Source organism: Hemiscyllium ocellatum, chromosome 31 (assembly GCF_020745735.1).
Source record: "Hemiscyllium ocellatum isolate sHemOce1 chromosome 31, sHemOce1.pat.X.cur, whole genome shotgun sequence".
In the NCBI taxonomy this organism is placed as follows: Eukaryota; Metazoa; Chordata; class Chondrichthyes; order Orectolobiformes; family Hemiscylliidae; genus Hemiscyllium; species Hemiscyllium ocellatum.
In genome coordinates, this window is record NC_083431.1 from 53,248,160 (window position 1) to 53,266,082 (window position 17,923).

A 17,923-nucleotide genomic window follows, 5' to 3' on the forward strand; every position below is an offset into this window, starting at 1 on the left:
GATATAAGGCAGAAGAGATTAAATGACAAGAGAGATGATAATGCAGGGCCAAACTCAAAAATAATTTTGTCACCCAACTTACCATTGAGTAACTGTTTTTATACAACATGACTACCAGAATATTAAACAACTTCTATTATTCTGTATTCACATCATATATGGTAAAATAAATCATCATCTGATCCAATCTGCATGTGCTGCCTTTCTCATCAACTTGACCAATAATGCTTTTTTTTGTTGGTGTTCTGCACTAAGAAACCACACAGTTCTACTGAAATTATTACTTCCATTGAAGGATGAAACATGCAGCAAAGCAGGGGTATGTTCAAACAGTTACAAAATAACAATTGTATTTCATAGTTAACTTGTTCCACTGAGCTTCACTCCATAGAAGTCTACAAATATGAAAGTCATAACAAACATCTACATTACTAGATACTAGTAAACAACTTATCTCATGACGTTACAGCCATTTCTCTTTTCTAAATGATTGTTGTAAGTTGCACAGAGCACGAGAGTAAGCAAGAAGAACTATCAATTTCTAGAGGAGAAGGAATTGTTTTGCTACCTAGATGCCAGGATCTGACCCAAATCTTCCTTCAAATAAATAAGAAATTGTGGGGAGTGGATTTCCATATCTGAACACTGGCTTTTGTTTTTGAAAAGATGTTTACTTTTTAAATGAGCAAATAGTGAAGTATTTATATTTTCATCAAATTAGTTAAGATTAGTCATATCAAAACAAAGTAAAAAATAAGAACAGGCATATGGCATTTGACCCAGCAAGCCTGTTCTGCCATATATAAGATCTGACTGCGGTCTTAAAGTCGTAGAGATCTACAGCACAAAGATCCTTCGGCCTATTGTATCCATACTAGTCAAAAACACTTTAATTCCATTTTCCAGCATCTGGCCCATAGCCTTGTATGTTGCGGTATCACAAGTGCACATCTAAATACTTCTTAAATATTATGAGGGGTCTTACAGGCAGTGAGTTCCAAGTTCCTCTCTAGTACAATCATATCCCTCCTATAATATAGATTCCAGGACAAAACACAAAATTCTAGCTGTCATCTGACTAACATTTTATAAAATCTCCACTCCTAAACACTTTGCCTTTACTCATAAAGTCAACTATCCCATAGGCCTTCTTCACTACTGATAAGTTGAGGGCCTGCTGGACATATTCACCAAGATCCCTTTGATCCTTGGTGCTTTCCAGGGTTCTATTGTTCACCAAGTACTTCCTTGAGTTGTTTGTCCTGCCCACGTGTCCTTCTGACCCACCCACCTATATCTCCCTGTAATCTAAGGCTATCTTCCCCAATGTTAATCACTCCAAAAAGTTTTGTTATCATGCGCAAACTTAGTGACCAAACCTTGTTTCAAGTTCAAATCATTTATGTAAACCACAAATAGTAATGACCTCTGTGGATCCTTCCTAAATGAGTCTTTGCCTTTTGGTCTATCATTCTTAGTAACTACCCTAACAAGTCCTCTTAGGAGTCACATACAAACTTCATTCTCATTCTTCTAATTTCCTAAGACCATAAACCCGACCTGGACATTTTCTGCATTACAGGGATCAGCAAAGTGAAACTTCCTGAATTGCTTCCAATGCAAGAATATCTCTCCTCAGACCATCTTCAAAAAAGATCAGACTGTCAGCAATAGGCTTCTTCTCTGTGACCAGGACACTGGTGATCTCACAAGGGGTGAATATGTATTATGACAGATGCCATGGATCAACGACAGCCATGCTGTGACCAGGATGCAGGGGACTCTCACTGATCACTCAGAGTCTCCATTTCTACTGGTAAATGTTTTAATTATGAGCAATCAAACTAGCTGCAAAAAATAGGATTGCCATGGAGCTATTTGTCCAGTTGAAGTGTGCCTTGATACTGCACAGGTGACAATGCAGATTCTGCCCTCTAAGGGGCACAACAGACCTTAATTGCATGGCAACTACAAAAGAAAACAAGAACAGCACTAATTCTTGGATATAGCCTTCTTTGATCTCACGAAGGCATTAGATATGGTTAATCATGAGAGATTATGGAGTCTTCTCCTTCGCTTTAGCTGCCATCAAGAATTTGTCACTATCTTCAATCTTCCCCATAATGACATACAAGCCGTAAACCTATCAATTCATGCTTGGACCCGGGTCAAGCAGGGCCATTGCACCAACACCTTTAGAGTTGTACACTGTCTATGCCCCTCAAAGCTCTGTATACTTCAATCAGGTTCCACCCTCAGGCTTCTTTGCTCTCAGGAAATCAATCACAACCTATCTAGTCTCTCTTCGTAACTGAATTGCTCCAGCCCAGGCCAATTCCACTGCATTCTCTCGAATACAATCACAACCATCCTATAGCGTACCGATCAGAACTGCACACAGTACCCCAACTGTGGCCTAATTATTTTATATACAGCTCCATCACAACTTCCTTAGTCCTTGCATTCAAAGCCTTGAAAAATGTATGTATCCCATATGCCTTCTTAAACATCTTCTCCACCTGTCCTGCTGTATTCAAGGCTCCATGGACATTTACACCAAGGTCTCTCTAATGCTCTATACTTAGTAGCACCTTTCTATTTATTGTGCTCTCTAGTCTTATTAGTACTGTCAAAATGTATCATCTCACACTTTTCGGGTTAAATTCCATTTGCCAGTGTTCAGCCCATCTATATCTTCTTGTCGTCTAAGGCTTTCCTTCTTGCTATTTACCACATCACCAATTTTCCTGTCATCTGTGAACTACATTCCTGTTTCGATCATTTATGCACACAACAAACAGCAAAGGATTCACCCTGTGGTACGGTAATGGACACAAAATCTCTGTTCGACCATCATCCTCTGCTTCCTCGGCAATTCAAGGCAATTTTGAATCCAATTTGTGAAATTGTGCATGATTCCATAGCTTTTTAATTTCTTAGCCAGTTTGTCATGCTAATCCTTGTTAACATCCTTTCTCCAAGTCCATAAACTGTACTTCCCTCATCTTCACACCTGTAGTCACCTTCTTGAAAAATTCAATCTCATTCTTATCCATTTTTCTCACTGCAATGTTCCACCTCATCCTGAACAAGCTCCCTGCTGGGGTGGAACTAATCTACAGAATTAACATCCACTGCCTGAAGGCCACAGCTAAGGTAGTCTCGTTTTCTATCACTGAATTATGGAATGTCAACATGCTTGTGTCCGCCGTCATTAGAGGCTGAGCTCCAAATCATCATCAACACCTTCTCCGAGGCATACAGAGCATAGGTCTTTGTTACGTATTTAAGACACAGGTCCTCTACCAAAGTTTTTGATTCCGTGAAACCTGTTCCTATCACATTGCATTGCCTCTGAAATTTCAAAATATACAAGCAAATCTTAGGACAATATAGACAACTTTCCATACCTTGAGATCTTACCTTTAGGAAGGATAACGAAGCTCATTGCCACCTTTGTTGTGCTAGTACAGCCTTCAAGCAGCTGACGAAGAGTGCGCATGGAGGCTAAGTCCTCAAACTCTGTAACAAGCTCATTGTTTACAGAGTAATAGGAGTGCATGCCCTCTTGTATGATTCAGGGACATTGATTATATACAACAGGTACTTCAAAACCATGGAGAAGTGCCATCAGAGCTGCTTCCACAAGGTCTTGCAAATCCATTAGCAAGGACACCACTGACAGATTTCTCATTCAGGCCAATACCCCCAGTATCAAAGCACTGAACACACAATGAATCAGCTCCATTATTCACATGCCTGAAAAGAGATTCCCAATCTAAGTACACTATTCAGAGGTTCAACATACCAAATAAAAAAAGTGACAATGGTGTACCTAATCAGCCAATGGATTTCTTCTGCTGAGGAGAGCAAAAGAAATGCTTCAAAGACATCCTCAAAGCCTTCTTGAAAATGTGTAACATCCACAACAATATTGGGAAATACCGACACCAAGGAAAACCCTGGTCCAAGGCTGCTCAAAGTGGAGGGTAAGTATCTGGAAAGGATCTGAACACCTTGAGTCTGAAGACTGACAGCAAACTGAAGTCAAGTGTGACAGACTAAAGAGCATGTGGCAAGCTGGGCATCCCATACGCTTTTTTTCCCCCAGACACTGCCTGCTTCACCTGTGACAGAGTGTGTCGGGCATGTACTGGACTTTTCAGTAATCTGAGAAGTCATTTTTCATACAGAGCATGTCATCCTTGAACAAGGAATTGCCTGAGAAGAATAAGATGATCTCTCCTTAAATAAGGAGAGCAAAACTGTATGCATTACTCCACCTGTGGTCTCACCAATGTTTTGCACAATAGTAATACGACTTGTTCCATGTACAAAGTCACTCATGGCTTTCCAAACCACAGCATTCTACAGACACTCTCCACTTAAATAATATTCTGCCTTTCTATTCTTCCCACTACTTCACATTTTTCAACATAATACTCCAACTAACAAACTTTTATCCACTCACTTTAATTATCAATAGCCCTTTGTAGGCTGTCCTCACATCTTTGTTTTCCTGCCTATCCTTCTGCTGTCAGCAAATTTGGCTGCGGTATCATGAAACACTGCAATGGCAGCGATGAAAAGCCACCATATAGTAAGCGGTTTGTGGAAAGTGACTACTAGTTAAAGAAGAATCACCTTGTTGAACTGTACAGCAAGTGTTGCTGCATGGTAAGCCCCAGCATTTTCCAGATTTCATCCAAAGACTTGCGAGTGTGGAAATTGTAAATTACTACTGTCAAAACACTGCTCAACGGTTCACTGGATTGATTTCAAGGATGAAGTGTCTGTCGCATGAAGAGAGTTTGAACAGTTTGGGCCTATACTCTCTGGAATTTAGAAGAATGAGAGGTGATCAAATTGATTCAAGATGAAAAATGTGCGGATAAAATTGACGAGAAGTGGATGCTTCCTCTTGTGGGGCAATCTAGAACGAGAGGTCATAGTCTGAGGGTAAGGGGTAGCAAATTCAAAACAGAGTTGAAGAGAAACTACTTCTCCCAAAGGGTTGTGAATCTGTGGAATTCACTGCCCCAAAGTGAGGTGGATGCTGGTCAGTGAATAAATTTGAGGAGGAGTTAGATTTTTAATTGGCAATGAGTTGAAGGGTTATGAGGAGAGGACAGGAAAATGGGGGTTATGAGCTTCTCAGCCATGATCGAATGACGGAGCAGACTCAATGGCCTAATTCTGCTCCTATATCTTATGAACTTATAGAACATAGAAAAATACAGCGCAGTACAGGCCCTTTGGCCCTCAATGTTGCGCCGATCCAAGCCCACCTAACGTACACTAGCCCACTATCCTCCATATGCCTATCTGACCGACCGACTCCCACAGCTACCTAGACTACACCTCCTCCCACCCTGCCCCCTGTAAAAACGCCATCCCATACTCCCAACTCCTTCGGCTCTGCCGCATCTGCTCTCAGGAGGACGAGTTCCAATACCGTACAACCCAAATGGCCTCCTTCTTGAAAGACCGCAATTTCCCCCCAGACGTGATCGACGATGCCTTCCACCGCATCTCCTCCACTTCCCGCTCCTCTGCCTTTGAGCCACGCCCCTCCAATCGCCACCAGGACAGAACCCCACTGGTCCTCACCTACCACCCCACCAACCTCCACATACATCATATCATCCGTTGTCATTTCTGCCACCTCCAAACGGACCCCACCACCAGAGATATATTTCCCTCCCCTATCAGCATTCGAAAAGACCACACCCTCTGTGACTCCCTTGTCAGGTCCACACCCCCCACCAACCCAACCTCCACTCCCGGCATCTTCCCCTGCAACCTCAAGAAATGCAAAACTTGCACCCACACCTCCCCCCTTACTTCCCTCCAAGGCCCCAAGGGATCCTTCCATATCCGCCACAAATTCACCTGCACCTCCATACACATCATTTACTGCATCCGCTGCACCCGATGTGGCCTCCTCTATACTGGGGAGACAGGCCGCCTACTTGCGGAACGTTTCAGGGAACACCTGTGGGACACCCGGACCAACCAACCCAACCACCCTGTGGCTCAACACTTCAACTCCCCCTCCCACTCCCCCAAGGACATGCAGGTCCTTGGGCTCCTCCATTGCCAGACCATAGCAACACGACGGCTGGAGGAAGAGCACCTCATCTTCCACCTAGGAACCCTCCAACCACAAGGGATGAACCTAGATTTCTCCAGTTTCCTCATTTCCCCTCCCCCCACCTTATCTCAGTCAAATTCCTCGAACTCAGCACCACTTCATAACCTGCGATCTTCTTCCTGACCTCTCCGCGCTCGCCCCCACTCCAGCCTATCACCCTTACCTTGACCTCCTTCCACCTATCGCATTTCCAACGCCCCTCTCCCAAGTCCCTCCTCCCAACTTTTATCTTAGCCTGCTGAACACACTTTCCTCATTCCTGAAGAAGGGCTCATGCCCAAAACGTCGATTCTCCTGCTCTTTGGATGCTGCCTGACCTGCTGCACTTTTCCAGCAACACATTTTCAGTGCTGATCTGCAGCATCTGCAGTCCTCACTTTCTCCTATGCCTATCCAATGCCCGTTTAAATGTCCATAAAGAGGGAGAGTCCACCACTGCTACGGGCAGGGCATTCCATGAACTCACGACTCTCTGAGTAAAGAATCTACCCCTAACATCAGTCCTATGCCTACCACCCCTTAATTTAAAGCTATGCCCCCTCGTAATAGCTGACTCCATACGTGGAAAAAGGTTCTCATTGTCAACCTTATCTAAACCCCTAATCATCTTGTACACCTCTATCAAGTCACCCCAAACCTCCTTTTCTCCAATGAAAACAGCCCCAAGTGCCTCAGCCTTTCCTCATACGATCTTCCTACCATACCAGGCAACTTCCTGGTAAACCTCCTCTGCACCCGTTCCAGTGCCTCCACATCCTTCCTACAGTATGGCAACCAAAACTGCACACAATACTCCAGATGTGGTTGCACCAGAGTCATTTCCAACTGCAACATGACCTCAGGACTCCAGAACTCAATTCCTCTACCAATAAAGCCCAGTACACCATATGTCTTCTTCACAGCACTATTTACCTGGGTGACAACTTTCAGAGATCTGTGTACATGGACACCAAGATCCCTCTGCTCATCCACACTACCAAGTATCCTACCATTAGCCCAGCACCCCACCTTCTTGTTACTCTTACCAAAGTGAATCACTTCACTACATTGAACTCTGTTTGCCACCTTTCTGCCCACCTCTGCAGCTTATCTATATCCCACTGTAACCTGCCACATCCTTCCTCGCTGTCAACAACTCCACCGACCTTCGTATCATCCGCAAACTTGCTCACCCAACCTTCTAGCCCCTTCTCCAGGTCATTTATAAAAATGACAAACAGCAATGGTCCCAAAACAGATCCTTGTGGAACACCGCTGGTAACTGCACTCCAAGATGAACCTTTACCATCAACTACTACCCTCTGTCTTCTTCCAGCCAGCCAATTCCTAATCCAAACCTCCAACGCACCCTCAATGCCATACGTCCGTATGTTTTGCAGTAGCCTACCATGGGGATCATTATCAAACGCCTTACTAAAATCCATATACACCACATCTACCGCTTTACCCTCGTCCACTTCCTTAGTCACCTTCTCAAAGAGCTCAATAAGGTTTGTGAGGCACGACCTGCCCTTCACAAAACCATGCTGACAATCCTTGATCATATTATTCCTATCCAGATGTTCATAAATCCTATCCCTTACAATTCTCTCTAAGACTTTGCCCACAACAGAAGTGAGACTCACCGGCCTATAGTTACAAGGGTTATCCTTACTCCCCTTCGTGAACAAGGAAACCACATTTGCTATCCTCCAGTATTCTGGCACTATTCCTGTAGACAAGGACATAAAAATCAAGGCCAATGGCTGTGCAATCTCCTCCCTTGCTTCCTACAGAATCCTAGGATAAATGCCATCAGGCCCAGGGGACTTATCTATTTTCACCCTTTCCAGAATTTCCAACACCTCTTCCCTACATACCTCAAAGCCATCCATTCTAATTAATTGTGACTCAATATTCACATCAGCAACAATGTCCTGTTCCTGAGTGAAAACTGACAAAAAGTATTATGATCAAAGCTACAGGATACAACTCCTTTTGTTGAGATCCTCAGATGCCAATTCATTTCATTTTCAATAAATTAATGGAGAAAATAATTTTGACTGAAATTCAAATGATTATTGCCCAGTCTATCACAACTTAAGAGTTACAGAGTTGCACAGCATGGAAACAGACCCTTCAGTCCAACTCATCCATGCCAACCAGGTATCCTAAATTAATCTAGTTCCATTTGCCCAGCATTTGGCCCATATCCTTCTAAACCCTTCCTATTCATACACCCATCCAGTTGCATTTTAATTATTGTTATTGTACTAGCCTCCAATAGTTCCCCTGGCTGATGGTTTCTCTGCATCTTAATGCTATTCCTTGGATCCCTTTTAAATCATTCCCCTCTCACCTTAAACCTATGCCCTCCAGTTTTGGACTCCCTTACCTTGGGGAAAAAGATGTTGGCAATTCACCTTATCCATGCCCCTTATGATTCTTATAAACCACTATAAGGTTCACAATGCACACTGAGGATCAGAACCAATACCTTATTTTTATGATCAGACTAATTTCTTAAACGAATAAAAAGACCTTTCAGGTCCTGAAACATTTCAATAAGAAAAATAAATGGAATATGGAAAGAAAAATGTCTCAAGGAGATAAGTACTACCATTAATAATCTTTAAAAGAAAATAGTAGGTCTTAACAAATGAATGAGTTTGTTGGATTTATTTTTGTTAGGTAGAATACACTACCATAAAAGGTAGAGAATGTAGATTTCAAAAGCAATTGGTTATATACTGGAAACAAAAAACATTTTGGGGTGATGGAGAATAAATAATGGAGTAGGGTTAATTTTTAAAAAAGCTGGCACAGACACAGTGGTTCCAATGGTGTTCAATGATTCTATTGTAACTGCAATACAGTAATATAGTTTTACAAGTTTGGATGCTGCCTCATGTGAGCCTTTGGAAAGTGTGTATATCTGACAGACCTAATAAGTCGAAGAAAGAAGTAAATGCCCTGAAAACAAATTTCTATTGAAAATTTCAACAATAAAAGACATTTTCAGAAGATGATCCAGCGATCACATGTTCTCATGATGGCAACAGTCCAAATTATATCCTGCCTTTGACTGATATTCATATTCAGTGCTCCCCTGAAGGACAAATGTCAAGTCTTGGCAAAGTCACCTATGGAAGGTCCCAGGAAATTATGGATGTACGCTTCCAATTCACACCCCTTAAGTATACTTCTGAGAAAGCTTTGCAGAACAGAACGTCTGTAAATATCAGTGTACAGAGGGAAATTGGATTCCATAGACTTGGGAGAGGGAAGTAAGCTAAATAGATTTTGGGAATACGAATGAATGACAGCTCACGTTTCAAGCTAAACTTCCTACTTTTTTTCACAAGATGTATAGGAAGTCTCATACTGAATTAACACTCACCTCAGCTCTTTTTTAATCTCTTCATAGTCAGACTGTCCTTTCAGCTTTTCCTCTAGATGCTTCAAAATAGATGGAAATGATTTATAATATACTAAAAGTGCAGGAATTTACTGTTCAGCACAACAGCACAGAAGTTAAATTCTGCAAACTCACAATAAGACAGATAATTTCATGATAGTATCAGAAAACTTGTACAAAAGTTCAATCATATAGCTCTCAGCCCATTTCCTAAAATACTACCTTTCAATGAAGTAAAAATAATTTCATACGTTCATTGGAAATAGCAGTTTCATACCTGGTCTACAAATTCTTGAATTTCTTTATGTTACTTTTCCTCTTCAGCAATGAGCTCTGAATTAGATACTCTCCTCACCACAGTAATGTACCAGAACTTACCCAATTGCTAATGATTCAACATCTGTGCAAATTAAATAAGATAAGCAAGTCCAGAACAGGCAGGCATTTGCAAAAGTAATCTGTTGACATGCAAGTAAGGTTCAAAAAATTATACTTGCTTCAAAAATTATAGGTTAAAAGCACAATCTGAAGTCTGTCTCTGAATACATTTATTTGATAATGCCTATAATTTGAAAATTGAGTGTTTTTTTACCTTCAGTGTGCTGTTCTTCGCACTGAGCTGCTGCTCCAGTTGTGAGACCTGACTTGCTGAGGTCTCACGAAGTTTGGTCAGGTTTGCCTGCAACCTCTGTACATCCTCAACCAATTGCATTATCTCACGGTCTTTTGCTGCCAATTCAACTTCCAGACTTGATCGTGTTAGCACTTCGATAGCTTGTTCCTAATAACCAGAACACAGGTTTTGTATGAACTGTAGCTTTCCTGAAATTATTTTAGTACCATACTAAATGTTTTGCACCTTTGGAAATGTTTCCCAGCTGAGAGTAAACTGATCAAGTTAGAACCCAGAATTAAATGGCTTGAAAGATTACATGTTTAATTTTCACTGTTCCTTTAAAGTTACAGCGAATCACTGAAGCCTATTCACAAGGGGCTGCAAAAGTTCTTTAACAACAGAACATAAGTTTATGACACAAACAAAGGAATGTATTCATTACTTTGCCCTTAAAAGAGTTTATATGTCAGTCAATGCTGTGATCACCGAAGTATCCCATTATCAGATTATTTTCCATGGACTCTGGAGATAATTTTACAATTCCTGTCCAAGCCTGAGGCATGCATCTTACACAATTCTGAGGGACTGAACTTTTTCAGTTCTAACAACTTGAAAACTTCTATTTAAGGTCTGCTGGCTTATAAACTCCAAAGACTAGATATCTCTTCTGCTGAGGTGACTGATTACACTGAACTGAATTATACACTTGTTTCGTCTAAACCAAATTATAAAACTTGATTTTGCTGCTTTGAAGTCAAAACAAAACCAATTGCCTAACTGTGTTTATTTTGCTCATCATAAACCCAATATAATAAACATCTTATCCAAGAATAGCTCAGATGCTTGTAGTAAATTGACTGTAGTTATAAAAACAGAAATTACTGGAAACTCTCAGCAGGTCTGGCAGCATCTGTGGAGAGGAAGCAGAGTTAATGTTTCAGATTCAGTGACCCTTCCCAGAATGGAACTGATTTGAGTGGCGTGAAGCAGAGGGTGATGGTTGACAGATGTTTTTGTGATTCAAGCCTGTGCCCGAAGGGATTCTGCAAAGATCAGTGTTGGTGCCTTTGCTGGTTGTGGTATATAAAAACAATTTAGACCTGAATGTAGGAGGGTTGATAATTAAGTTTGTGGATGATATGAAAATTGGTGGGATGGTTTAAAAAAAAGAGAGGACAGCCTTAGATTAAAGGAGGACAGGTGGTCAGATGGGCTGATCAGTGGCAAATGGAATTTAATCTAAATAAATGCGAAGTGGTGCATTTGGGCAGAACAAACAAGGCAAGGGAATACACAATGAACAGTAGGACCCTCCTCCTTGACCTAACACCTTCATCCCCTCCCCCACTCACTTATTGTACTCTATGCTACTTTCTCCCCACCCCCACCCTCCTCTCATTTATCTCTCCACCCTTCAGGCTCTCTGCCTGTATTCCTGAAGGGCTTTTGCCCGAAACGTCGATTTTACTGCTCCTCGGATGCTGCCTGAACTGCTGTGCTTTTCCAGCACCTCGATTCCAGAACCCTGGTGTACATGTCCAGTGGTCCATTAAAATAGGAGGACAGTTACGCTAAAGTGGCTCAGAAGGCACATGGGATACTTGACATTATCAGTTGAGGCAGAGTATTTAGGAGAAAGGTTGCTATCCTTGCCGCAGCAAGGGTATTATGTGCAGTTCTGGAATCCACTTTATAGAAAGGATATGATAGATGGAGAGAGTGAAGTAGGGATTTACCAGGGGTGTTGCCTGGGCTGGTGATGTTTCATTACGAAGAGAGATTGGACAGACTAAGGAAAACAACAAATGCTGGCGATCATAGCGAGTTAGGCATCTTTCATGGAGAGACAGCCAGCTAATGTTTCGAGTCTAGAGACTCCATCAGCATTGACAGACCGGGGTTGTTTTCCTTGAAGCAGAGGAGGCTGCAAGGGGACATGATTGAGATATGTAAAATTATGAAGGGCATGGACAGAGTAGACAGGAATAAACCTTCCCTTCTTATAGAGGGATCAATGAGTAGGTGGATACAAAGTTAAGGCAATGGCAGTAGGTTTAGGGGGAATGTGAGGAAAGATTGCTTCACCCAGAAAATGATGGGAATCTGGAACTTTCTGTGAGGTTTGTAGGCTCAGAAACCCTCATAATATTTGAAAAGTAATTAGATGTACACTTGGAATTTGAGGAAATCACCACCAGCACCTAAGATACCTCAAAAAAAGGAGCAGCTCTTACAGCCAGAAATTTTCCCCATCCTCCATCTTGGATTACGAAGATTGGTGAGGGCAGAACAGTAGATGTGATCTATATGGACTTCAGTAAGGCGTTCGACAAGGTTCCCTACGGGAGACTCATTAGCAAGGTTAGATCTCATGGAATAAAGGGAGAACTAGCCATTTGGATACAGAACTGGCTCAAAGGTAGAAGACAGAGGGTGGCGGTGGACGGTTGTTTTTCAGACTGGAGGCCTGTGACCAGTGGAGAGCCACAAGGATCGGTGTTGGGCCCTCTACTTTTTGTCATTTACATAACTGATTTGGATGCGAGCATAAGAGGTACAGTTAGTAAGTTTGTGGATAACACCAAAATGGAAGGCACGGTGGCACCGCATTATAAGAAGGATGTGGAAGCTTGGAAAGGGTGCAGAGGAGATTTACTAGGATGTTGCCGGGTATGGAGGAAAGGTCTTACGAGGAAAGGCTGAGGGCCTTGAGGCTGTTCTCGTTAGAGAGAAGAAGGTTGAGAGGTGACTTAATAGAGACATATAAGTTAATCAGAGGGTTAGACAGGGTGGACAGGGAGAGCCTGAACAGGACATTGGTTAGGCCACTGTTGGAATACTGCATGCAATTCTGGTCTCCTTCCTATCGGAAAGATACTGTGAAACCTGAAAGGGTTCAGAAAAGATTTACAAGGATGTTGCCAGGGTTGGAGGATTTGAGCTACAGGGAGAGGCTGAATAGGCTGGGGTTGTTTTCCCTGGAGCATCGGAGGCTGAGGGGTAACCTTATAGAGGTTTACAAAATTATGATGGGCATGGATAGGATAAATAGACACAGTCTTTTCCCTGGGGTCGGGGAGTCCAGAACTGGAGGGCATAGGTTTAGGGTGAGAGGGGAAAGATATAAAAGAGATCTAAGGGCAACCTTTTCACTGAGAGGGTGGTATGTGTATGGAATGAGCTGCCAGAGGAAGTGGTGGAGGCTGGTACAATTGCAACATTTAAGAGGCATTTGGATGGGTATATGAATAGGAAGAGTTTGGAGGGAAATAGACCAAGTGCTGGCAGGTGGGACTAGATTGGGTTGGGATATCTGGTCAGCATGGACAGGTTGGACCGAAGGCTCTGTTTCCAAGCTATACTTCTCTATGACCCTACTGCTATGAAGTACCAGTGTACAAGCTCAAGATTTCTGATTTGAAATGTATGCCTGTGGTAGAATGGGAATATTAATAATACAGGTGTGTTTAATCCTGCTGCGTAGAACCCTGGCTTTGTACTGGGGCTTTTCCCTCAACAAGGTCTCTTTTATGTTTGACAGAGGACTATTATTACTTCATAACAAAGTATGAATCCTGTGACAAAATGCATTTTTCTCATTTTAAACGTTACTTTCTACACTTCTAGAATCATATATATCTTAGGTTATTGCCAACTTCAATTCACACAAAGATGAGCAGATGCTATAATTCTGATCTGACAGCTGACAGAAGAACAAACTTGTCACTGGCAACATAATAGTGGTGTAAACTTGTACAAATTTATCATTTCAGGGAACCATAAGTCATATTTGCAAATATCAAGTATTATTGATAGATGCGACTCCATTGTCTCAATAACATGCAGCATTTTCGGAGGGCTTTCCATGCAATTCACAAAGCACTGTACTAAACCTTGGGTCATGATTCAAAGAACAGCCAACTCCAACCTTACATTTACAAACAGCTATTTCTAACTTCTCTGAAAAGGTCAGGGTCAATGCCTGGCTGGTTCACTCTGTATACTGGGTGGTTGATGAGCAGATATATCATCTCAGACATTGATAGCAATGCACAGAAAAAGGCAATATGGCAAGAGCAGCTAAAACTTTGCAGCCTTATGGTGTTTTAAAGCTTGAGTCAACTTGGTCATGGAAGTTAATTTAATGGAAACTTACAGTAAGTGGTCTTTGTTTCACAGAAAATGAGTTTTACAGTAATGCTACAATAAGGCAAAAAAAAACCTACTCTTAAATATTCAAAATGTAGTTGAACTATGTTATGTAAATAAACACATTACAAATTCAAAGCCTGTTCTGCAAATAAGTTCAGGTGTTTATTAGTCCATCATCTGTCAAGGAGAGATCACGTTGCAGCATGAGGTATACCAGAAGCTTGGTGCATTGTTAACATGATGCTGATTAGACTTACAGTGTGGAAACAGGCCCTCCGGCCCAACAAGTCCACACCGACCCGCCGAAGCGCAACCCACCCATACCCCCACACCCACCCCCTACCTAACACTACGGGCAATTTAGCTTGGCCAATTCACCTGACCCGCACATCTTTGGACTGTGGGAGGAAACCGGAGCACCCGGAGGAAACCCACGCAGACACGGGGAGAACGTGCAAACTCCACACAGTCAGTCGCCTGAGTCGGGAATTGACCCGGGTCTACAGGCGCTGTGAGGCAGCAGTGCTAACCACTGTGCCACCGTGCCGCCCACCATTGATATTGGGAAGGATACATTTCAGATCATATAGACTATGAAGTCTGCGTAAAGGAGTGAACATGAAAGTGACACTGTTGCAACTTGTAAATTAGTGAGGAAAATAATTCTGAACTTATTGTTGTTTTGCTTATGCTGACTGAGTGCTATCAAGCATGATACATTGCAGGATTTTGCTTATGTCACAGAGACTGCAGGCTCCCATACAAGGATGGCAAGATTATTTTCAACACCTTGTAGTTTTATGAGCATTTCTATGGTAATCCTAAGGGTCTTCTGGGATTACTCTTAGACTGCGTAAGAGATGAGGTGGGAATCAATATCAAGTATACAAGTAGCGCCTGATGTATGATCCATTTCGACCATCTCCTAAGATGCCTAGTCTCTCGGTGCTATTCTTAGCTATACATTCTTTAAAAGTTTCCCATTTTGAACTAGTTGTTTTACCCATAAATGCTTGATTCAAATTTATCTGATCAGATATCTTTGCAATCACTGAATTTTTTTGTCCTTTTCATAACTAAAATAACCCCTCTTATCCTACCTGCTTCCTGGGAATTTGATCTCACGCTGTTTCCTTTCTTGTTGGGCAACAAATGCTCTGCTCAAGAATGTTCTCTTATATAAAGACTTCAGGAATTCCTTCCTGCCTGTGCTCATTTAGATTGTGAAACATTCCTAATGAAGGGCCTATACCCAAAACATCAACTCTCCTGCTCCTTAGATGCTGCCTGACCTGCTGTGCTTTTCCAGAGCCACACTTTTTGATTCTGATGTCCAGCATCTGGAGTCCTCACTTTCTCCTACATCGTGACCAATTCTTCTCTTTCTTGTTTACATAATGCCCTTGACATGTTATCAAAAAACAAGGCATTCGTTTTCAAGATATACTGATGACAACCATCACAGAATCACTTCTCCCATCGTTGTTACTAGATTATTAGACAAATTGTCTAATATCCTGTGGTGAATGAGCAGAAATTTATTTCAATTAAAGATAAGGAAGCTGGAAACTATCATCTTTGGTCCTTATGATTAATGCTGGTCTCTAGCTACCAGCTACTTCACAAATTCTATCAACAGACACATCGACCTAGACCCTATATACCAGCCACTGCAGCGGACAGCAACTGACAACCGGAAGCGGCTGATTCAAACCAGTATAAATGCCGGAGGAATCAGCACAGAAGCGCTTCACAGGAGGCTCCCAAGCACTGAAGATGTCACCTAGAAAGGGGACAAAACGTTTGCAACAAAAACTCCCAGCTCGGCGAACAGAACCACAACAACTTCACTCTCCCTGCAACTGAGGCTGAACCCAGTTGTTTGCAACGTGGTTGACATACTGGAGTCTGAGAACAGCTTCTCTTCATCTACAGCATTAAGGCTAAACTGATTTTCAAACCATAACATTGTCTGACTCTGTACATATCTTAGCTCATCTTTTTCTGAAATCCTCACCTCTGGACTTGACTATTCCAATGTATTCCCGGCTGGACTACTACATTCTACCTTTTAAAAACTCGAGGTCATCCAAATTTCCCTTAGCGGTGTCCTAGTCATTCATTACTCTTATGCTTAGTATCCCAGACGAACTCCTGGTCAAACAAGGCTTTGATTTAAGAATACAAGTCCTGGTTTCTCAGTCCACCCATGGCCTCGACCCTTGCTACCTCTATAATGTCTTTCAGTACTTCATTGTTCCAAAATATTTGTGATCATCTAACTCTGATCAATTGAGCATCTACAATTTTAAATGTTTTGTCATTGGTCCACTTGCCAATAACTGCCAAAACCCTAAGCTTTGAAATCCTCTCCCTCTGTTGTCCTTTAAAGTATAACTTTTTGATCAAGATTAGGTCATTTGCTGTAAGGCCTTGATGTTACGTCTTGCTTCATTATGCCCCAGCGAAGTGCCTTAGGCATTTCATCATGTTAAGTACACCAAATAAATGCAGATTTTGGTGTTGCAACTCCATTCTAATGTTTCATTCTGGTGCCTAGACGACTGTTAACTTAGCTTAAATTCTGATTACAAAATGAGTTCACTTCCTCTCAAGAAGATCTGTTCCAAATCTGTTGAGGTTTGAACATCCACCTAAAAGGTGCTTGCTGTCTCACAGAACAGAGGCAGAGTGACACTGTAGTGCCAGGAGGATGAAAAAGCCCTCTGTCAAGCAAAGAGTGTCTTTAAAGATAGCTTTTGGGACAATAGTATTTGGTGACTGTGAAAAAGTTCAAATGTTATATTTCTAGTCATTTTCTTTTAAGACTGGAAGTTAGTCAACTGCAAGGTCAATAAAGTCTTTGTTGCAGGTAGACTGATATGGCGGAGAGAAATGTGGTCGATAAGGTCAAGCTAAGCAGCCTCTGCCTGAGAATCATGCTAAGTCTAGTTAGTACATGTTCAAAATTAGGAAAACCAGACATTAAGATTACAATGTCACTGAATCACATGGATGAACAGTTATTTTAACACATTTTTAACAAATTAATGTTAACAAGATAGAAAAAAAAAATTTCTGTGCAAAAGTTGGTGTCATTGTTTCAGCCTCTTACAGTCATAGTTATTCAGCACAGAAACAGACCTTTCAGTCCCCATGCCAATCAGATATCCCAAATTAATCTAGTCCAGTTTGCCAGCATTTGGAACATATCCCTCGAAACCTTTCCTACTAATGTACCCATCCAGTACATTTCTCTTCATTTTAAGTTATATCTTAACCATGTTACCAGCTTTTTCAGTTCAACTACATAACTATCATTGGTGCGTTAATCTTTAATGTAGAAAATTGATCTAAAATTAATAGGTTTACAGTTGGAAAGTGATTTAGAGAGCTCTTAAGTCAAAAATGTGTGCAACAGTCAACCCTTCATTCCACTCATCATGTTAATGCCTTACCACATCAGGAGCTTTTTGGATCTGAGTGGCCAACTGCAGGGATTGGTTAGCTGAGGAAAGCTGCTCACGCAAGGCCTCTGCTTCTCTCTGAACCACCTCTGCCCTCTGAAGGAAAGTGAAAAGAAACAAAACACACTCATTCAACA

The 17,923-nt window shown here is 41.8% G+C and overlaps 1 protein-coding gene across 2 annotated transcripts in view; it reads right to left on the bottom strand.

Moving 5' to 3' along the window:
- The window catches only part of LOC132830572 (protein CASP-like), a 596,312-nt gene that overhangs the window by 168,343 nt on the left and 410,046 nt on the right, over positions 1-17,923 (bottom strand). For both annotated transcript variants that reach the window (XM_060848388.1, XM_060848389.1), the window contains exons 10-12: positions 17,778-17,882; positions 10,144-10,332; positions 9,534-9,592 (exon numbers count right to left, since the gene is read on the bottom strand). In XM_060848388.1, the coding sequence (XP_060704371.1) occupies positions 9,534-9,592; positions 10,144-10,332; positions 17,778-17,882 (353 nt within the window). The remainder of the gene's footprint in view (positions 1-9,533; positions 9,593-10,143; positions 10,333-17,777; positions 17,883-17,923) is intronic.